The sequence below is a fragment of the Candida dubliniensis genome, chromosome 7 (assembly GCF_000026945.1).
Source record: "Candida dubliniensis CD36 chromosome 7, complete sequence".
Taxonomy (NCBI): Eukaryota; Fungi; Ascomycota; class Pichiomycetes; order Serinales; family Debaryomycetaceae; genus Candida; species Candida dubliniensis.
The window spans coordinates 24,700-35,647 of record NC_012866.1 but is presented as its reverse complement, the minus strand read 5'-3'; the positions used below and the strand labels follow the sequence as shown (position 1 = coordinate 35,647).

General features: G+C 37.9%; 7 protein-coding genes across 7 annotated transcripts; 2 read left to right on the top strand and 5 right to left on the bottom strand. All coding sequences in view use genetic code 12, as the record gives it.

Annotated features, from left to right (window-relative positions):
• Window positions 1–39: 39 nt before the first annotated feature.
• PSF3 (subunit of the DNA replication complex GINS, putative) lies at window positions 40–573 on the bottom strand (the record flags this gene model as incomplete). The annotated part of the gene is made up of 1 exon (XM_002421187.1): window positions 40–573. One exon carries the CDS (start codon window positions 571–573, stop codon window positions 40–42), a length of 534 nt encoding a protein of 177 aa, XP_002421232.1.
• Window positions 574–732: 159 nt separating this feature from the next.
• CD36_70110 (glutamine-tRNA ligase, putative) lies at window positions 733–3,132 on the bottom strand (the record flags this gene model as incomplete). Its single annotated transcript, XM_002421186.1, has 1 exon — window positions 733–3,132. One exon carries the CDS (start codon window positions 3,130–3,132, stop codon window positions 733–735), a length of 2,400 nt encoding a protein of 799 aa, XP_002421231.1.
• A 203-nt stretch (window positions 3,133–3,335) lies between these two features.
• Window positions 3,336–4,142, bottom strand: CD36_70100 (tRNA(His) guanylyltransferase, putative; the record flags this gene model as incomplete). The annotated part of the gene is made up of 1 exon (XM_002421185.1): window positions 3,336–4,142. The coding sequence occupies one exon, from the start codon at window positions 4,140–4,142 to the stop codon at window positions 3,336–3,338; it is 807 nt and encodes a 268-aa protein (XP_002421230.1).
• Window positions 4,143–4,323: 181 nt separating this feature from the next.
• Window positions 4,324–7,824, top strand: CD36_70090 (DNA-directed RNA polymerase I subunit, putative; the record flags this gene model as incomplete). Its single annotated transcript, XM_002421184.1, has 1 exon — window positions 4,324–7,824. The coding sequence occupies one exon, from the start codon at window positions 4,324–4,326 to the stop codon at window positions 7,822–7,824; it is 3,501 nt and encodes a 1,166-aa protein (XP_002421229.1).
• A 43-nt stretch (window positions 7,825–7,867) lies between these two features.
• Window positions 7,868–8,551, bottom strand: CD36_70080 (pantothenate kinase, putative; the record flags this gene model as incomplete). Its single annotated transcript, XM_002421183.1, has 1 exon — window positions 7,868–8,551. The coding sequence occupies one exon, from the start codon at window positions 8,549–8,551 to the stop codon at window positions 7,868–7,870; it is 684 nt and encodes a 227-aa protein (XP_002421228.1).
• A 120-nt stretch (window positions 8,552–8,671) lies between these two features.
• On the top strand, window positions 8,672–9,529 carry CD36_70070 (conserved hypothetical protein; the record flags this gene model as incomplete). The annotated part of the gene is made up of 1 exon (XM_002421182.1): window positions 8,672–9,529. The coding sequence occupies one exon, from the start codon at window positions 8,672–8,674 to the stop codon at window positions 9,527–9,529; it is 858 nt and encodes a 285-aa protein (XP_002421227.1).
• A 21-nt stretch (window positions 9,530–9,550) lies between these two features.
• Window positions 9,551–10,906, bottom strand: CD36_70060 (transcriptional activator, putative; the record flags this gene model as incomplete). The annotated part of the gene is made up of 1 exon (XM_002421181.1): window positions 9,551–10,906. The coding sequence occupies one exon, from the start codon at window positions 10,904–10,906 to the stop codon at window positions 9,551–9,553; it is 1,356 nt and encodes a 451-aa protein (XP_002421226.1).
• Between the last annotated feature and the right edge of the window lie 42 nt (window positions 10,907–10,948).

The following is a 10,948-nucleotide window of genomic DNA, read 5'->3' as shown; positions in this document are numbered from 1 at the left end:
TAGACATTGACATATATTGCAAGATAAGCAAACTAGAAACTATTTACTTTTCAACCATTTTCTCATGGACTTGTTACTATCAGAAGCCAGCTTAAACAATGCCCTTTCAAACTCGTCCAAAGTATAAAGAAACTCATTGTTCAAAGTTTTGTTTGCATTATTACTAAAGTTGTAAATTTCCAAACTCCTGGCTTTCAAGCAGTTCATGACGTTGGCAATTAACATTTTATCTGTATACAAGTTCCCCCATTTTAGAATTAGACTATAATAATAAGGTGTCAACTTGTGTAAATCGACCGCCAATGGATCTGTTTTTATGGCATTCATTACTTTTTCCTTGATAATATCGGGGTCAGCCAAGTCTAGAAAATTGACATTTGAATCTTCATCGATGGCTACAGTAGCCAATATTCCTGATAACCAATGCGGCAACTCAATTTTGGTATCTTCATGAATAGGCTTTCCTGGGTTTCCTTCTAAATAACCCAATCCAGGAACCGTTATATTGAATTTGCAAGGGAGTTTTTCTGAGTCGGCTAGTATGTCATCTAGGTCGTAGTAATCGGCTGTCATTTTGGGTTGAGGTTACAAATGTTTTGGGTTTGATTATTTTTTTTTTTTTTTTTTTTTTTTTTTTTTTTGAGCGCGTCTGTAATGGTGGATTGATCTATTTTACTATACACAATATTATATTCTCGTATCTATCCAATTCTACATAACTCATATTGTTGTTCATTTTTTAGCAGCATCTTCTTTCAAGCTCACGATTCTATTAAGAATCAAACCATCTTCTTTGGAATCCTTGTCCAAACAAAAGTAGCCTTCTCTCAATGCTTGGAATCTAACAGTATTGTTACCTTTGTTCTCTTTAATGTTAAATGCACTGCCGGGAATCTCAATGTTCATTGGAGATTTTGACACAATGTCGTTGAGATTATCTTCAACAACGGCATTACGCAAAACTTCTTCACTATCAGGATTGATGTCTTTCAAATACCCTTCAGGATGTGCAGAAGGGTTTTCACTCTTGAATAACTGATTGTAGATTCTAACCTCTTTGATGTGAACAGCAGTATTTTTAGGAATCCATTGGATATAGGTTTTTGGTTTAGCCTTGACCCCTTCATCGTAGTGAACATGAACAATTCTCTTTCCATCTTTTTCTTCAATTGATTTGAAACTGACATTGAAGGGAACCCTCATCAAACCAACTGGTTGGCCAGGAGCCAATCTATAAAACTCCTTATCTGCAGGTTCAGATCTAACATCATTTTCATCAATGTAAATATGTTTGGAGAATGCAAGTTTACGGTATCCCATAGACTTTTCATCCTTACCTGGCTTGTATGGAATCTCGACGTCCAAACTAAAACTTTCATCCAAATTGTCAATAACAACCTCAATTGGGTGCAAAACCATCATTAACCTTGGAGTTGTTTGATCGAGGTAGTTACGCACAGCACTTTCAAATCTCACTGTTTGAATATTTGTTGTAGAAGTTGTGACACCCAAGGTGTTAATAAAAGACAAAATTGCACCTGGTGGGACACCTCTTCTTTTAATACCTTCTAATGTGTACAATCTTGGGTCATCCCACCCTCTTACGTAACCTTCGTTGACCAATTTAGCAATCTTTCTCTTGGACATGATGGTACCAGTTAAGTTCAATCTACCGTATTCACGTTGTGCTGGTCTATAGACATGTAATGCATCACACAACCACTCATAAGATTCTCTAGACAAGACAAATTCTGTAGTACACAATGAATGGGTAATGTTTTCAAAAGAATCAACCAAACAATGGGTGAAATCGTATGTGGGGTAAATCTTCCATTTATCACCAGTACGGTGATGTGGTGTGTTCAAAACACGATACGCGACCAAATCCCACATTTGCGGTGATGGGGAATTCAAATCTTGTTTCATTCTTAATGTTGCTTCTCCAACATTGTATTTCCCGTTTTTCATGTTTTCAAACTCACGCAAGTTATGCTCTACGGATTGGGATCTGTGCTTACAAGCAACTCTTTCACCGCCTAACGTACCATCTTCTTTCAAACCACGAGAAGCCTTGACTTCTTCAGGAGTACAATGACAAATATATGCCTTGTCTGATTTAATCAACTTAATAGCCAATTCGTACAACTCATCAAAATAGTCGGAAGAATAGGTAATTTTCCATGGCTTATACCCCAACCAAGAAACCATTTCTTTAATGGAATTAAAGTAAACTTCCTCTTCAGCTTCAGGGTTTGTATCGTCAAATCTCAAGTAGCAATTACCATTGTTGAATTGAGCGTATCCAAAATTAACCATAATGGCCTTGGAGTGACCAATGTGCAAGAACCCATTTGGTTCAGGAGGGAAACGAGTAAATACTTTATCGCAAATGAATTTCCTATGCTCTTCCAACAATTCAGGGTACATTTGAGGCTCTTCACCCGGTTTATGCAAATCACCAAGGAACCCTTCAGAAAACATAGAACGTTCTGGTTCAGAACCAGTGTCTTGCTTTTTGGTAGCACCACCAGAAGTTGGTGTCTTGACTTTTTTTTCCTTTTTCTTGACGTCTCTTTCGTCTTTAGGACCCAATCTTGCCAAAAACTCTTCATCCAAAATTGGTTTGAATAATTGAGGTGGGGCCCATTTCAAGGATGGCTGAGTTTTCACTTCACCCAAAACCTTAGGTAATATTGAATATCTTTTACTTTCCAAATCAGTTTTAATAGAATCAAGGTATTTTGAAATTTCTGCCTTGGCTTGTTGAGGGGTAATTTCAATACCCACACCACTAGCTTCATCGAATTTTTCTTTAGCAACAGTTGTGTTATTCTGTAAATACTTGATACCTTCAGTCACTTGCAAAGCAGTTTTCAAATCTCCATTTTGAATTCCATTAATGACAAAGTCATGGTTTGGTTCCTCTCCATTTTTGCTTTCATGTATAGCCAATTGATGTAACAAAGATAATTTCTTATCATCGGTTTTGGGGAAGTTTGTGCCTAAAATATTGTATAAAGCAGAGGCAACTTTTTTATTCTTAACTATCTCTAATGATTTTTTTTCTTCAAATCCAGCTTTGCTGAATAACGAAGCCAATTCATCAGTAGAAATATCAGTTTTTGTTGACATTTGTGGTTAGTAACAAGTGTTGGATACGAGTAATAGCATCAACAATTTTTTTTTTTTTTTTTTTTTCTGCAGTTTTGTTTTTTTCAGAGCTGAGCACTTGTCGTGTGTGTTGTGAGACATCGTTAGGTCCACGCAAAAGAGTAACAACCAAAGACTGCTGTATTCGCACAACACCTAATCTAGATTTTGCTATATATCTATAACTAATCTCTTAACCATGGCCTATTATCCCACCAGGAATTGTCGTTGATAATATCAACATGATAGGTTTTAAGGTCGGCCTTCTTTCTTTTCTTTTCCAATCTCTGTGCTTGTCTCTTAGATAGCCCTGTCTCATCTTCAATCTCGTAATTCTCAAACTCTCTCACAATGATAGTACCTTTTTTAAACATCTCCAACTCGTTGTTGTAATTGATACCACATTCTTTGAATAGTATCTCGTTCTTGTCAGATGCTACTGTACCCATGAGTCTTTGTTCTGCTTCCTGGGGTGTCATTTTCAACTTTAACACCAAGTTCCAAAAAGTAGTATTATACAAATTATTGATATGACAATCGACCTGCCTCCAACTAAAGTAGTTCCTGATATGCTTAAAATCTGGATATAGTACGGCCCTTGCGTCAAAATTGGGTAAATGATCTATATCCAATGGTTTATCGGGGAAGTGTTGCTGCCAAAAATACATGTAATAAGTTGACATTAGTGATGCAAATAATGTAGTGAGCTTCATTTCCCGCCTTTCATACAATTGACAATTCTTACGCAACAAAAAAGAATACTCATCTGAGTCTCCATATGCTAGCATAACATCGCTATATTTACTCATTATTTTTTCTGCAGCCAGGTTCATCACTTGAAGTGCCTTTAAATCATTCGGCTTCTCGAATTGGTAAAACTGTGAGAATTTGTGGAAACCTTTCCCATCAACTCTTATTACTATATATGTATCTGGTAACAAATAATTCTCCTTTTCAAATAACTTGACATATTCGTATTTGGAATTGGCCATTGCTAATGGATAAGAAGTGGGAACGATTGTTTAAGTATTTTTTGTTGATGTTGTAAAGTTTACACTACCTCTAGAATTTATCTCATCTCTCAAATTTTTTTTTTTTCGTCCTCAAATGCAAAGAATTTTTTTTTTTTTTTTTTCATGGAAGTGATTGTTTCTACTGTTTCCTCAGCTAACCATGGCATTGGCGAAATTTAGAACTTTGGAAAGAGAAAAGAGATTTCAAAATCCACCGAAGGATATGAACTCATATCCTTTGTTGAAGGATGCTGTTGCACCTCATGTGGGATCATTTAATGCGTTGATGGATGGCCCAGATGGAGGTTTATTGAATCTTGCTGTAAAAGATATTGGGACCAAAACAATATTTGACACACCAGAAACTTCTGGACGTTTAGGGAACAAATTGAAAATCAGAGTTGATTCCGTGCAGTTGGCCAAACCAAGTGTTCCTGCTAACGATAAATTGTCGTTGAACAGAAAGACATTTCCAAGCGAATGTAGAGAAAGAATGGTAACATATAGATCCAGATTAATGTTAAATGTCACTTGGAGTGTGAATGATGGGGAAGAAGTGCTGGAAGTTAGAGAAGCAGGTCAAATACCAATTATGTTAAAGTCCAATAGATGTCATTTGGAAAAATTATCCCCTAACCAGTTGGTGGAGGCCAAGGAAGAGAGTGATGAGCTTGGTGGGTATTTTATTGTTAATGGGATTGAGAAATTGATTCGTATGTTGATTGTGCAAAGACGTAATCATCCCATGGCCATTATTCGTCCCTCATTTGGAAACCGTGGTGCTTCTTATACCAAATTTGGTATCCAAATAAGATCCGTGAGACCAGATCAGACTTCACAAACAAATGTGTTACATTATTTGAATGATGGTAATGTTACTTTTAGATTTTCATGGAGAAAAAATGAATTTTTGGTTCCTGTTGTGATGATCTTGAAAGCGTTAATTGAAACCAATGATCGTGAAATTTTTGATGGTATCGTTGGAAATGATACTGAAAATTCGTTCTTAACTGATCGTTTGGAATTGTTGTTAAGAACTTACAAAACATACAACTTGTACTCTCAACAAGAGACCTTGGCTTATTTAGGTGACAAGTTCCGAGTTGTTTTTGGTGCATCTCCAGATATGTCAGATATCGAGGTTGGTAAAGAAGTTTTGAAAAGAATTGTATTGGTTCACTTGCCTAACAATACTGACAAGTTTAGAATGTTATTGTTTATGATTAGAAAGTTGTACTCATTGGTCGCTGGAGATTGTGCTCCTGATAACCCAGATGCGACCCAGCATCAGGAAGTTTTGTTAGGAGGTTTTCTTTATGGTATGATCATCAAGGAGAAAATTGAAGAGTACTTGCAGAATATTAAATTACAAATTCAATCGGATATTAACCGTGGCGTTGGTATAAACTTTGACGACAGAAAATATATGACTAGGGTGTTTCTGAGAATCAATGAGAACATTGGTCAAAAATTACAATATTTTTTAAGTACTGGTAACTTGGTGTCCCAGTCGGGTTTGGATTTGCAACAAGTTTCCGGTTATACCGTTGTTGCTGAAAAGATCAATTTTTACCGTTTCATCTCTCATTTCAGAATGGTCCATCGTGGTTCTTTCTTTGCTGAATTAAAAACTACTACTGTTAGAAAATTGTTGCCTGAATCCTGGGGGTTTCTTTGTCCTGTCCATACCCCGGATGGTTCTCCTTGTGGTTTGTTAAATCATTTGTCGCATAAATGTAAAATTGCCACCGAAGCATCAGACGTGTCACAAGTCCCCAAAGCTTTAACTCAATTGGGTGTTTTGCCAGCAGATTCATTTGCTGCAGGTCCAAACTTGTGTTGCGTTCAATTGGATGGTAGAATTGTTGGTTGGACAACTCATGAACAAGGTAGAATTGTTGCTGATACTTTAAGATACTGGAAGGTCAATGGTGGCCATGGGTTGCCGTTGGATTTGGAAATTGGGTATGTTCCACCTTCAAATAAAGGTCAGTATCCCGGTTTGTACATTTTTGGTGGCCGCTCTAGAATGATGAGACCAGTGAGATATTTGCCCTTGGATAAAGAAGATATTGTTGGTCCATTTGAACAAGTCTACATGAATGTAGCTGTGACTCCAGAAGAAATTGAAAATAACATTCACAGTCATGTTGAGTTTACGCCAACTAACATATTGTCGATTTTGGCTAATTTAACACCATTTTCTGATTTCAACCAATCTCCAAGAAATATGTATCAATGTCAAATGGGTAAGCAAACCATGGGTACTCCTGGTACTGCATTGGTCCATAGATCGGACAACAAGTTGTATCGTTTACAAACAGGACAAACACCAATTGTGAAAGCTAACTTGTACGACGACTATGGAATGGATAATTTCCCTAATGGTATGAATGCTATTGTTGCTGTCATTTCATACACTGGTTACGATATGGATGATGCGATGATAATAAACAAATCTGCTGATGAAAGAGGTTTTGGTTATGGTACCGTTTATAAAACTGAAAAAGTTGATTTGTCACAATCAAGAAGAAGAGGTGATCCAATCACACAACATTTTGGGTTTGGTACTGATGAATGGCCTGAGGCTTGGAAGGAAAAATTAGATGCTGACGGTTTGCCATTGATTGGTGTTAAGGTTGAAGAAGGTGATCCAATAGTGGCATATTACGATGATACTTTGGGTAAAACCAAAGTCAAGACTTACCATTCATCAGAGCCTGGATACATTGAAGAAGTCAAATTATTAGGGGACGATAGCAATGAGCAAGAAGGCCAACAAATAACTATCAAGTACAGAATCACCAGACAGCCATTAATTGGAGATAAATTCTCGTCTAGACATGGTCAGAAAGGTGTTTGTTCGAGAAAATGGCCGCAAATTGACATGCCATTTACTGAGTCGGGTATGCAACCCGATGTCATCATTAACCCGCACGCGTTCCCATCGCGTATGACAATTGGTATGTTTGTTGAATCTCTTGCTGGGAAAGCCGGTGCCTTGCATGGTATTGCTCAAGACTCCACCCCTTGGAAATTCAATGAACAAGATACGCCAGCCGATTACTTTGGTGAGCAATTGCTCAAAGCTGGTTACAACTACCACGGTAACGAGCCAATGTATTCTGGTGCCACTGGGGAAGAGTTGCGTTGTGACATTTACATTGGATGTGTTTACTATCAAAGATTGAGACATATGGTCAACGATAAGTTCCAAGTTAGATCTACTGGGCCGGTTAATTCGTTGACAATGCAACCTGTTAAAGGTAGAAAGAGATCAGGGGGTATTCGTGTAGGTGAGATGGAAAGAGATGCTTTGATTGGTCATGGTACTTCGTTCTTGTTGCAAGATAGATTGTTAAATTGTTCAGATTATACACAGACACCAGTCTGTCGTTCGTGTGGATCCATCTTGACTACCCAAACCTCGGTTCCAAGAATTGGAAGCATGGCAAGTATCAGGTGTAGAAGGTGTGCAGTCAGCTTGGACAAATACGAAGGATATGCTGCTGACTCAGATATATGGGAAGATGGTCATGGTAAGAAATTTGTCGGTGGTGACGACACCACAACAGTGGCAATACCTTTTGTATTGAAATACTTGGATAGTGAGTTATCGGCAATGGGTATAAAGATGCGTTATAATGTTGAGCCAAAATAGAGTGAAAAAGAAATATCTATAATTAGTACTAAAAATGTTTTCCTTAGGTTGTAGATAGGATTAGAACGTTGGTGGGCTTTGACTTGTTGTTGATATAAAGAGCGTTTTGCATATCACTTCCATCAGCTCTTGCGGCTGCTTCTTCTTTGTTGGCAGCAATTCCGGCGTCCAAGTGACGTCTAATGATTCTCTCTCGAACCAAATCTTTTGAAGTTTCTATAAACCAAGTGTCATCAACATAATTTTCAATTTCGTCCCAATATTTGTCACGGAGGGAAACATAATTTCCTTCGATGATAATGATATCGACGTCACTGTGTATCACTATATCATCTTCTATTGGGTCTTTCAATTTGTGATCAAAAGAAGGTGCTTTGATGGTTTGGGAACGGTCATTCAACTTTGAGATTAAACTGATAAAAGCCTGTGGATTAAAAGTGAAAGGAGCACCACGTCTTTGAAAAGCCTCTTTTGGATCGGCCATTAAAGCTAATTCCGAACGGTATAAATGAAACCCATCTTGAGGTAGAACTATTGTTTTTGCAAAAGTTGAAAGTTTTTTGGCTATAGCATTTGCAAAGGTTGTCTTGCCGGATCCGGGAACTCCTGCAAGTGATATCAAATATCTGCACTGGGGATCAGATTTTCTTTTCAATAGGTAGTGTTCCTGCACTCGATCACATAATTGGGGGATTTCACTAGAAGTATATGTAGCCTGATGCAGCATGGCATTTAGTGGAGTATAAAAAAAGTGAACTACAAATTGTGATCCTTGACCGACGAAAAAAAAAAAATTGGAGTTGCAAACGACCAAGCGCCAAAATCAATATAGTCAAACCATTTGGTGATGTTCCCAACACAATGGATAGCCAGATCAATACCATTTCTAGGACAAGAGAAGCCTTGCATATACGGTTTCATTCACAATTCAGAGTATCATTACTATGGATTCTACTTGTGTAACTTTGAGAATGTATGGAAACAGGAGGTGGACAAGCAGAAGTTAGTTGATCTTGCCCGATCTATTGGAATTGAGGATATGTCGGATGTTGAATTAGGGGAGCTTGTAAACGATATCAGTCGTTATATCCCAGAAAAAATGGAGTTTAAACAGGATGGTATAAATGTTATTGCCGAAACAGTTGGTGATATACAATGGGTATTTAATCTTTCGAGGCAAAGCCAGGAACAAACTATAGGCTTTCTTTACAAATTGAACTACCAGCAGTTTGAGAACATATGTTTTATGAAATTTCAGGTCGATAATCTTAAGGAAGTTATTTCTGTAAAAGATCAGTACTCGAGATTTTTAGCCACAAATTTCAAACAAAGCCATGGTATGGATATGATAAACAACTATAAGAAAAATAACCGGTCGGATATTGAATTTATAGAAAGGTTTGATGAGAGAAAATGGGAGAAAAAGATAGTGTTCCAGTATAGGAATAATAAGTATGGATTGAAAAGCAATATTGAAACAGCCATCAAGACAGTGTCAAAATTTGCCAATTTGAGTCCTGTAAAACTAGATCCTGTGGAGGACACCCCGTCGCAGTCGCAGTCGACTCAATCAACTTCAATGGGGTCACCAATCAAGCTACAGGTATCTACGTACGAACTGCTTGTTCCATCACAGGGAAGGAGCAGCCAAGATACGCAATCACCAAGAAAGAGACGAAAAATAGGGTCTTTATTTAAGAAATGAATATACAAAACAAGTAACTTACTACGCGGTATCGGCCATTTTATTCCAACGGACGATCAACCACTTTAAAGCTGTTTGTTGTGTTGGATCCATCACACCGTCGTAAATCACTGTAAGCACCTTAGTCCAAAAAGTCACAAACTGACGAAGTTCGTTGCTGTTGTCTGGCTGATAAACGTGTATTGGTGTCTTTCGAGAATTTCTTCCTTTTCCTGTCTCGTGGAATGGAACAAAATTACCGGGTATGGCATAAAAGTATTGCAGAAAGACTGTCATCCAAAACCTAATTATCAATTCGGCACAATCTTCGATAGTTGTGACGCTATTTTTGTCGTACCCTCGAATCAAATCTAAATCGTTACCATATTCAGCAACCATACAATGGTCTAAAGCCGCTAACAATATCATTTTTATCTCTTCGTATACTTTATCAGAAACCTGTTCAAACGTAGTCAATCCGTCAAACTGCTTCGTCTTTTCTACCCACTCACTGGACGGCTCCGCAATCTCGGGAGAAGTGTGGTTTTGAATTTTTGGTGCCATTGGCTCCACTTTGGTTTGTAGTTTTCCAAACCTTTGAATGTTCTCCTCGTATATAGTTTTTGCAATCAATCTTGCACTCATGTCTTCACGGAAACTCACTGTTAATACATCATTGCTCAATGCTTTGGCGCAAAGATTTTTGTCATTTGATAAGAGAATCACCAAGGACCGGGGGTAGGTCTGTTTAAAGTACAAACAACAATCAAAAATGGCGTCATCCTTAACAAGGTCTTTTGAAATTCTCTGTGACAATTTTTGGCCCTTGACAACTGCCAGGGACTCGGCCAACGCGTGGTATATCCATCTATTGGCCCATGTAGCCAATTGAGAAACCGTTTCACCCGTGAATTTCCCATCTGAGCTGTTGTGTAGGCGATCAGAGTTCTTGAGACCGTTTAATTCTTGAACTACATAGACGGGAATAATTAGCTTCAACCCATAATCCGAAGCGATGTTTTTCAAAGTATCAACAATGTTCAAATGGGAAATCAAAAAGTTTGTATCGAGAACCAAAAATGAAATATTCCCCCCAACAATCTCGAATTCAGGCGATTCCTCAATACTCATTTCGTTTTTATCTTCATATACTGAGTTTCCTCTTAGGAATTCGATATATTCTGATATCACATCCACTTCTTGGGCATTTTCAATGGGTATCATTTCAATGTCATCAGACGTGTTTGGGTGTGTGTGCAATGCCAGCTGTACTTTATCATCTAAGGATCTTAGTTTATACTCTATAGGTCTACGGAGCGTTCTTTCGCCCACTGTTATGACTCTTGATTGGTCCTCTTCACTCAATCCTTCGGGGGCATATCGAGATGGAAGAGACATGATTTAATGATGGCAGGGTACTAATTTGTTAGTTTACAAGAG